Source organism: Odocoileus virginianus, chromosome 13 (assembly GCF_023699985.2).
Source record: "Odocoileus virginianus isolate 20LAN1187 ecotype Illinois chromosome 13, Ovbor_1.2, whole genome shotgun sequence".
Taxonomy (NCBI): domain Eukaryota; kingdom Metazoa; phylum Chordata; class Mammalia; order Artiodactyla; family Cervidae; genus Odocoileus; species Odocoileus virginianus.
In genome coordinates this window covers 49297277-49308029 of record NC_069686.1, presented here as the reverse complement: position 1 = coordinate 49308029, position 10753 = coordinate 49297277, and the positions used below count along the sequence as shown (strand labels likewise).

The 10753-nt window shown below is 38.6% G+C and overlaps 1 protein-coding gene across 1 annotated transcript in view; it reads left to right on the top strand.

Annotated features, from left to right (window-relative positions):
• The first annotated feature begins 297 nt into the window (after nucleotides 1-297).
• The window catches only part of HNMT (histamine N-methyltransferase), a 40273-nt gene continuing 29817 nt past the window's right edge, over nucleotides 298-10753 (top strand). The window contains exons 1-2 of the mRNA XM_020912270.2: nucleotides 298-532; nucleotides 9295-9347. Coding sequence (XP_020767929.1) covers nucleotides 396-532; nucleotides 9295-9347 — 190 coding nt within the window. The 5' untranslated portion in view covers nucleotides 298-395. The remainder of the gene's footprint in view (nucleotides 533-9294; nucleotides 9348-10753) is intronic.

Below are 10753 nucleotides of genomic sequence, written 5' to 3'. Positions count from 1 at the left end.
GGCCACTTCCCCACTGGGAACTTTTCCAAGGCAGCTGCTGCCAAAACAGGAAGTGATTTGAATGTTGTCTGCTTTTACAACATTCTGAACTTGAGTTTTAAAGCAAGGTTCAGCAGTGGATTTACTGCTCTGCATTAACCACCTCCTTTTCTTCTAAGATAACTGTGCCCGGGTGAAGTCTCAGGGACAAAGTCCTGTACAAATACTGACTTAGTATCAGCTTTTCACACCCAGGCTTGCCAGCACTTTCAATTCAAAGCAGGCCTGTTGTGGGGTTTGTTTTTTTTTTTTTTTGGCTAGAACCTGGTAGGGGTGAGGAGAGAAAGAAGGAACTAGGAAGGGAAAGGAAGGAAGTTAAACGTCCCTTCCCCTCCCTGTCTCTCAGAAAACCAAAAATGGCATCTTCCATGAGGAGCCTGTTTACTGACCACAGCAGATACGTTGAGTCTTTCCGGAGGTTTCTCAGCAATTCCACGGAGCACCAGTGTATGCAGGAATTCATGGACAAGAAGCTGCCGGGCATAATAGCAAGGTAACAGCAACAGAAAATACAGGCCGTCTTTTGTGCAAGGGACAAGCCTGGGCGCGCTCTGTGCAGTGATAGATGGGTCATGCCCGGGCGGCAGGCTGGGCTGCGGGATAAGAGGAACTGATAGCTGCGCCGCAGCTTTGCGCCCCTGCCCCTTCCGCAGCGATTCAGTGAGCGGATCGCTAGAAACATTCAAAAGCTCTGATTTGTGCGGATTTCAAGCTGCTTGGAGATAAGCGTTAACCCTTTGAAGGCACAAATTCATGTTCCTTTGGGAAAAGATAAGATCCAAATCTCTGAGATGAGATTTTTTGGCCCTCCTCCAAATTTTATGTTTCAAAAAAGCCCAGAGTCCCGTGTTCCTCGCATTTGAATCAAATAATTACCAAATACTGTTTACCCCTGGAGACTGAGTGGATGCCTCTCAATTCTTCTAACACCCATTTAAATTCATTTTCCTTATCCATTATCATAGTTACCACTCTCCAAAAGAAAAATTGTCTTTTTACTTTCAAGTTAATATTAACAATGTGGCTCTACCAAAGCATTTTTCCATTATCAGTGAAACTCACTAGTTCTTATCCTTCTGGCAGACTGCTTTTTTTTTTTGGTGATTAATGTGTTCAATTTGTGCCAGAGCTGATAAGCATTATGAGAGTAACAGATTCCACATGGTAAAGATAATCAAATCACCTATCTGGGGGTGGATTGCTGTAACCTGACTCTGCTTCAGGAAATAATGATGGAAAACTGGGAAAAATGACTGTGGATCCAATTTGCAACAGCAAAAAAACCTGATATTTTATTCTTTTTGTTGGATTTTTCTTTTATAGGCCTGAAATTCTTTCACCAGGGCAGTTAAATCTGCCTGACTAGAGAAGGCATTGTTGGATGTATAATATATGGAATTTTGTTTCCTTTTCTATCTTTTATTTGTCATGGTTCAGTTCTTAATTTAAAAAAAACCTGATTGTTATATATTAATAAATAATAGGATAATAGGACTTCCCAGGTGGCACAGTGATAAAAAGTCCACCTGCCAATGCAGGAGATGAAGAAGACACAGGTTCGATCCCTGTGTGGGGAAGATCCCCTGGAAGAGGAAATGGCTACCGACTCCAGTATTGTGAAAAAATTCCGTGGACAGAGGAGCCTGGTGGGCTACAGTCCACGGAGTTGTAAAATGTTGGACATGATTGAGTGACTGAGCACACACACAATAGGAAAATAAAGCAAAAATCAAAATAGATAGAATATAAACTGTTTTTTATCCAAAAACAAGTTATAGTTTCTTTGGGTCTTTTTGCTCATTTCCAAAATTAAAGGTAATGAGTTGATTTCTGAATTCTTTTGCAGTACTAAGCATCTGTGTTCTAGTCTGTGGTTATGCAGATCCATAGTTTACTTCAGCCATCAGTTTGGTTTGAAGACATGATGGATGCACAGAACATAATGAATGATGACCCCCTGTCCTGTCTTCAAGTGTATACAATCTAATTGGAATACTGAATGTGAAATCTGTGAACTACTGAATATTTTCAAAGGCGTAACTAAGTTTGCCTTATAGTGGTAATATCCAATTAGAAATCATCTGAATCATATTTTTTTTAAGTAATTTTTTTCTGAAGGTGATGTGAAATGAGATTTAGCTAAAGGACTTTCAACTTAAAGTTGTTTATCAGTTATCACAGGCAACATGTCTGCTTAATTTTTCATTTTTATTAAAGCAAGATGTGCTTATATTTTAAAAAGTCAAATGATTCTGAAAAGTTTACAGTAATATCAACAACAAAAATAGTGGTTTCCTGCCCTAACCACTCCCATTCCTGATTCATGCTCTCTAGAGAAAATGACTTTCAACATTCTGAAATCATTTAGTTATTTCTTATGGAATTTTCTTTGCTAATTCTAAGTAACATGTTATTCTCTTTCTTAATTTTGATGTATTAAAAGTTCTAAATAAACATGCACATCTCTCTCCTCACTATATGTACATATATAGCATGTATATATATGTGTGTGTTTATACATGCATATATACCTTACATATGTCTAAATTTTTATTAGTTTATATCATATCATTTTGTCTGTACATATTATTCATAACTGAACAATGCATTTATACTATCATTACATTCCATTTCATGCATAACTTTTTGTTTTTCCTAGAGTTACCTGTTGATTTTAGTTTATATCCTTAGTTTTCTATGTACCTATCACTATACCCCAAACAGAAATATTAATCTCTCAATATATTCCAACAGATCAAGTAATCTGCTAATTTTTCCTCATGGGAACATTGTTTCTGGACTTCTCTGTTCTTTTTTTTTCCAGTTTGGCTTGATTTGGTTTTGGCCTGATGAGGGAATTTATTTCACCTTATAGAAATTCTCTTCTCTCTCCAGTACTAAATTCTCTGATTCCGAATTCCATGCTGTGTTTTTCTTGGTTTCTTTAACCTTTTTTCCCCCTGCTAATCCTTTAAGGGTTTTCTAAGAATGAGTGCACGGGAAGTAAATTTTTGGAGACTTTGTATGTTTAAAAATGCCTTCTCTCTGCTCATCTTTTTTAGAGTTAGAGAGTTAGGGTATAAAACTCTGCACTGAAAATGAATTTATACCAGAAATTTAAAGATATTTTTCCATGGTCTTATAACCATTAGAGGGCTTCCCTCATAGCTTAGTTGGTAAAGAATCTGCCTGCAATGCAGGAGACCCAGGTTCAATTCCTGGGTTGGGAAGATCCTCTGGAGAAAAAAATGTCAATCCACTCCAGTATTCTAGCCTGGAGAATCCCATGGACAAAGGAGCCTGGCAGGCCACAGTCCATGGGATTGCAAGAATCGGACACGACTTAGCGACTAAACCAGCACCATAGCCTCTAGTTACTACTGAGAAACCTAATGCCATTCAAATTCTTCATCTTTAACCTGTGACCTTTTGCTTCTGTGTTTTGCTTCTGGTTCTTTGTAAGGATCTTCTCTAATATCTAGTATTCTGAAATTTTAAGATAATAATTTATGGTGTGGGTAGTTTTCACCCATTTTTGTGGGTAGTCCCTGGGTGGGGACTTTCCATTTGTGGGTAGTTTCCATAAGATTCAGATCCTTCAGTTCAGGGAAGCTTTGGTATTATTTAATCATTCCTCCCCTATTTTTTTTTTTTTTTGTCTTTCTGGAACTTTTATTCATCAAACAGAGGACCTCCTAAATCAATTCTCTAATTTTCTTATATTTCCAGTTTCTCCCAATTTTATCTTTCAGCCCTCTTGTTTGGTATTGTGTTTTTAAATTCCAAGAATATTCCTTTTTTATAGCATCCTAGTCATCTTTCACAGATAGTCTACCTTCTTTTATCTATTATTAAATTTTCCTCTGCTTTCTGTGTGTTTCTCCTGAATTCGCCTTTTCTGTTCCTTTTGGTCTCTCTGTCATTGCTTTCCTGGTAGCTCAGTCAGTAAAGGATCAGTCTGCAATGCTTGAGACCACCTGAAAAGTAGGAGACCCTGTTTCAATCCCTCTGTTGGGAAGACCCCATGGAGAAGGAAATGCCAACTCACTCCAGGATTCTTGCTTGGGAAACCCCATGGACAGAGGAGCCTGGCGGGCTACAGTCCATGGGGTTGTAATGAGTTGGCCACGACTGAGTGACTAAACCACCACCACCACGATGTTAGGGAAGCTCCCCAACTACCTGATAACCCTTGGCTATCCATCCAGTTAAATAATGAGGCACTAAAAATTGGTTCAGATCCTCTTTGTGTACGTACTGAAACAGTCTGTTGAGCAGCCGACTCATTGTAGTAATTAGATGTGGACTTAGCTCTTGATGGAGGATTCTCAGATACCAATATAGATAAGCTTATCAGTGAGATGGGTTATTTCCTCAGGGAGGACTTATTCAATCACCTGTCTGGAGGTAGAGAGCAGAGTGGGGAGGGCTATAGTATATAGCTGTAAATAATGGCTTATTGTTGTTGTCACATGTAATGCATTTAGATCCTTGCCTGGAAAATAGCAAGTTTTCAATAATTTTTAGGTATCATCATACTATACAAAATGGAATAATAATAGTATCTAACTCACAGAGGTGTTTTAAGAAATCAAAGAGTCAATTCATTACTGCTGGCCAATGAAAAGTGTGAAACTGAAAATGTTAGTTGCTCGGTTGTGTCTGACTCTTTGCACCCCTATGGACTGTAGCCCATCAGGCTCCTCTGTCCATGGGAGTCTCCAGGCAAGAAAACTGGAGTGGGTTGCCATTTCCTTTTCCAGAGGATCCTCCAAACCCAGGGATCACACCCAGTCTCCCACACTGCAGGCAAATTCTTAATCTGCCTCTGAGTTACTAGAGATGGCCAACCACTTCAGTTCAGTTCAGTTTGATTGCTCAATTGTGTCTGACTCTTTGTGACCCCATGCACTGCAGCATGCCAGGCCTCCCTGTCCATCATCAACTCCGGAAGTTTACTCAAAGTCATGTCCCTTGAGTCAGTGTTGCCATCCAACCATCTCATCCTCTGTCATTCCCTTCTCCTCCCACCTTCAATCTTCCCCAGCATCAGGGTCTTTTCAAATGAGTCAGTTCTTCCCAGCAGGTGGCCAAAGTGTTGGAGTTTCAGCTTCAGCATCAGTCCTTCCAATGAATATCCAGGATTGATTTCCTTTAGGATGGACTGGTTAGATCTCCTTGCTGTCCAAGGGACTCTCAAGAGTCTTCTCCAACACCACAGTTCAAAAGCATCAGTTCTTCAGTGCTCAACTTTCTTTACGGTCCAACTCTCACATCCATACATGACTGCTGGAAAAACTATAGCTTTGATTAGATGGACCTTTGTTGGTAAAGTAATGTCTCTGCTTTTTAATAAGCTGTCTAGGTTGTCATAGCTTTTCTTCCAAGGAGCAAGTGTCTTTTAATTTCATGGCTGCAGTCACCATCTGCAGTGATTTTGGAGCACAAAAATATAAAGTCTGTCACTGTTTCCACTGTTTCTCCATCTATTTGACATTAAGTGATGGGACCAGATGCCATGACTTTAGTTTTCTGAATGCTGAGTTTTAAGCCGACTTTTTCACTCTCCTCTTTTATTTCCGTCAAGAAGCTCTTTGGTTCTTTGCTTTCTGCCATAAGGGTGGTGTCATCTGCATATCTGAGGTTATTGATATTTCTCCCAGCAATCTTGATTCCAGCTTGTGCTTCATCCAGCCCAGCATTTCTCATGATGTACTCTGCATGTAAGTTAAATAAGCAGGGTGACAGTATACAGCTTTGACTCACTCCTTTTGCAATATGGAAACAGTCTGTTGTTCCATGTCCAGTTCTTACTGTTGCTTCTTGACCTGCATACAGATTTCCCCACAGAGACTGAGACAGAACTTTGTTTGGTGTCTTCTGAGGAGGTATGGGTCAGCAGAGGACTGCTGTGGGGGCAGGGGCTCTGGGTGCAGTAGACCTGGGTATGGCATAAGCCCTCTTGGAGGAGGTCACCATTAACCCATCATAGAGCCTCCAGAACTCATACAGGACTGGGGAAACAGATTCTGCAGGTGTACAAACAGAACCTTGTGTGCACCAGGATCCAGGAGAAAGGAGCAGTGACCCCACAAGAGATGGCCAATAGGCACATGATAAGATGCCCAACACTACTAATTCTTAGAGAAATACAAATCAAAACCAAAATAAGGTACCACCTCTCACTGATCAGAATGACCATCACTAAAAAGTCAACAAATAACAATTGCTGGAGAAGATGTGGAGAAAAGAGAATCCTGCTACACTGTTGGTAGGAATGTAAGCTTGTGCCCCCACTATAGAAAATAGTATGGAGGTTCCTTAGAAAGCTAGAAATAGAATTGCCATATGATTCCAGCAATCCCATTCGTGCACATATATCCAGACAAAACTGTAATTCGAAATGATACGTGCACTTCTATGTTCAGAGAAGCACTATTTACAATAGCCAGGACATGGAAACAACCAAATGTCCATCAAAGATGAATGACTAAAGAAGATGTGGTGTATATCCACAATGAAATACTACTCGGTCATAAAAATGAACAAAATAAAGCCATTTGTAGTAACATGGATACAACTAGAGATTATATTAAGTGAAGTGAATCAAAAAGAGAAAAACAATACCATATGAGATCTCTTATATGTGGAGTTGAAAAAATGGCACAAGAGAATCTATCTATGAAACAGAAACAGAATCATGGCCATAAAGAACAGACTGGTGGCTGCCAAGAGGGAAGGGATTTTGGGAGGGAGGGAGCAGAAGGTTGGGTTTAGCAGATGTAAGCTTTTATATATAGAATTCAAGGTCATATAGCACAGAGAACTATGTCTGATATTCTGTGATAAACAATAATGGAAAAGAATATAAAAAAGAATGTATATATCAATGTATAATTGAATCACTTTGCCCTATAACAGTAATTAACACAACACTGTAAATCAACTGTATTTCAATAACAAAAATTTAGAAAAATGATTCATATAAATTACTTAGCTGTTCTTAGAATAAGTTGGGTACTTGTCATGTGCAGACACATTTCTAAAGGATTCACATAAATTATGTCACTTAATCCTCACAACTCTTTCAAAAAGCAGATACTACAATTATAACCCTATATGGTAGCAGGTATTATTATCCTATTTCTTAGTAATGAAGGTACAGAGAATAATTCATTCAAGGTAACATGTTAGTAAGCCAAGATTTCAACTTATGTGCCTAGGTGCTCTGCTCTGTAACCTAACTATTCTTTCCGCAGATAGAAGCATCTTCAAGAATTAATCAAGTGCACAGACAGGGATGGGTATATTAAGACTTATGATCATGAGTTGGAAGATAATTAGAACTGAGGAAGGCAACTCATTCACAGATGTCCTTGACTGTCTGCTTTCTAGTATTTTTAAGAACCCTGGTTGAATCTGTGTTCTTCCTATCTCTCCGGGCAGCCTCCTCACTTTAGCCAAAAACCAAGCTTGTTTAGCATCCTAAAACACAAAGAAACACCATGCTTTCAGTTTATGTTTCCCCTTCAGTCTCCTCTTTTTCCTTTTAACTCTTTCATCCTTTTTCAAAAATCTGTGTCTTCTTTCTCTTTATCTATTTCACTTTTAATCCCACTGCCATCTGACTCCAGCTCTCAACCTCCTTTAAAGCTGCTGTCATCAGATAGTCATATTGCCAAATTCAACAAAGAGTTGTCTTTTTTTTTCATTTATTTTTATTAGTTGGAGGCTAATTACTTTACAATATTGTAGTGTTTTTTGTCATACATTGATATGAATCAGCCATGGATTTACATGTACTCCCCATCCCGATCCCCCCTCCCACCTCCCTCTCCACCTGATCCCTCTGGGTATTCCCAGTGCACCAGGCCTGAGCACTTGTCTCATGCATCCAGCCTGGGCTGGTGATCTAGGGTGAAAGAGTTGTCTTTTTTATTGTTTAGTTGCACACTCTTATGCCTCTGACACTATCATTGGCTTTTTCCTTCTCTAATCCTCCGATCACCTCTCTGAGCTCTGCCGTTTCCCTCTGTGTCTTTGTGCGTTCCCCCATTATCCCATTACTTTTAAAGCCTGGTACTGTGTCACGATCCCACTACTCTTCTCCTTTATTCTTGGGTTATACAATCTATTCTCTTAGTTTTGACCATTACTCTATGATAATTCTCCAGAGTACATCGTAGATGCCATCTCTCTTCTACCCAGCTTCAATATTGCATATTCAAATATCTGCTGGATTCAGGTTTATCAAAACCCTAAAAACACAAAACAAACAAAAAACTGACAAAATGTAAACTTATCATAAAATTACATCCCCCAGCTTCTTTTGCGATACCACACTTCACCTGGTCATCCAAATTGGAAACATGTGGCAGTCACTGTGCATCTCCTACTTTTTTCTGACCCATTATTTTTTTTTTTAATTTTACATCAGTCTGAAGAAAGTCCTACTATTGCATCCCAGTCCATCAAGTCCTCTCTATTCCTATACAGAGTCATATACTTGGCTTTTATTATCTCACAATTCAACTTGGCAGAAAAGTAGTATCTTACTCATTTTTATATATCAGTGCCTAGGACAGGCACATAATAAATGTTTAATTAACATTTGTTTATTGAAAGGAAGTTAGCAAGAGGAAGGTAAGAAGGCAACTATCATAGAGATAGTATGAATCACCTTAGCCTTTCTGCCATCTACAATGAAAGAAGTGTGTGTCACTCAGTCTTGTCTGACTCTTTGCAACCCTATGGACTAATGACCACCAGGCTCCTCTGTCCATGGAGTTCTCCAGGCAAGAATAGCGGAGTGGGTAGCCATTCCCTTCTCCAGGAGATCTTCCCAACCCAGGGATTGAACCCAGGTCTCTTGCATTGCAGGCGGATTCTTTATCATCTGAGCCACCAGGGAAGCCCATTTACAATGAATGGCTTATTATAATGATCAGACTCAAAAGTCACTTTTTCTGCTTTTATTCTCCAAATAGCCTTTAAACAAATGCTATTTCCTACCTCTGAGATGTTTATGGTGCTATTTTTAAAAGTCTCCCAGTTTAAGACTGTTAATGAGTGAGATCTTTACTTCCAAAGATTTTATAAAGACAGCAATATAACCACTGAAATGATCGACACCTTTCATATTGGCCTAATGTTTGTTCTGTTCTTTTCATCTGTTCTCTTCAACTAGACTTGATAATCAGATTTTATAAACTTCCTGGCACATTTTTCTTAAACTGCCTATTTTTTTTTTTTCAGGATTGGAGACACAAAATCTGAAATTAAGATTCTGAGCATTGGCGGTGGTGCAGGTATGAACAATGCATTTTAAAATTTGGATTTCACTCCAGACATCATGAGGTTCCCTCATAGCTTAGTTGGTAAAGAATCTGCCTGCAAATGCAGGAGACCTGAGTTTGATTCCTGGGTTGGGAAGATCCCCTGGAGAAGTAAATGGCAACCCACTCCAGTATTCTTGCCTGGGTAGCAGGTTATAGTCCATGGGTTACTGAGAGTCGGACATGACTCAGCGACTAAACCACCAGACATCATGCTGTTTGATGGCAATTTTGTTCATTCTTTAGAAAAGCCATTTTCCTTCACTTTTGGAAGAGATTAATTTATTAAAACTAGTCAGAACCGTATCACTTCAACTAAGATTAATGTCCCCATATATTTATGGGGTCTAGGACATCAGATTTCATTATTATCTGTAGTAGGGATAAGTATGATTTTATTTTCTTAAACATATAAAGAGCATGGAAAAACATAGAATAATTTTGAGGATGGCATTGAACCAAATGATTTAACTGTTCATAGTAAAGGAAAATTTCAAAAGACATTCCTTAAACTTGTGCCACTTGAACGAGATCCATAGACTGGTTGATGGTTTGCGAACTTTTGCTGGTGCCTGAGGAGATAGGCATGCCCTGGAATGTAAATCAATGCACAGCTTCTTTCATTGAGAAAGCATCACTATGGAAAAAAAATATGCTTAATGACACAGTTAATTTACCCTCTTGTGGCCCCACTCTTTGAGTTGCCGTGGCCTAAACCATTCCTTTCCTCTGACTCAGGTCCACAGCTGCTCTCTAAGCATTCAGCACACTCCCCAACTCCCTTTCATAAGCAGTTCATGGTCTCACTACTTAGAACCAGTACTTTTATCCAAGGGGAAATGGGAAGTCTGGACAGGCAGATTAATGAGGGTATAGTTTCTAACTCTGCCATTAGTGAACTGTGTGAACTTGGCTGAAACATAAGCTTCAGTTTGCCCATAAGTAAAATGGGGGCAACGAATTATGTCTCACAAGTTGTAGTGAGATTTATACAGATAAGTTTATAAACTGCTTTTATAATGTGCAGGTAGGTCCTTTCTACAAAATAAAATAAGAAAATTTATCTCCAGACTTTGCCACATATCAAACTCCTGAGTAGTGTTTGATTTAAAGTTGCTAGTTGTCTGAAAGTCTGAGTTAATATAATGATAATGTGTTTAATATATAGTATATATAATAATATATATTAATATAATATATAGTCATTATTTATAATATGTTATATAATATATTAATATATAATAATATAGAGTCATATATATTATTTATGTGTTGATATCCTTATTATTGTTTTCTTTTGAAACAATCATGGAGTGATGGTTAGTAAAGGTTACCACTTGGTAACAAGTGAACACTACGTTACTACTTGTCACATAGGG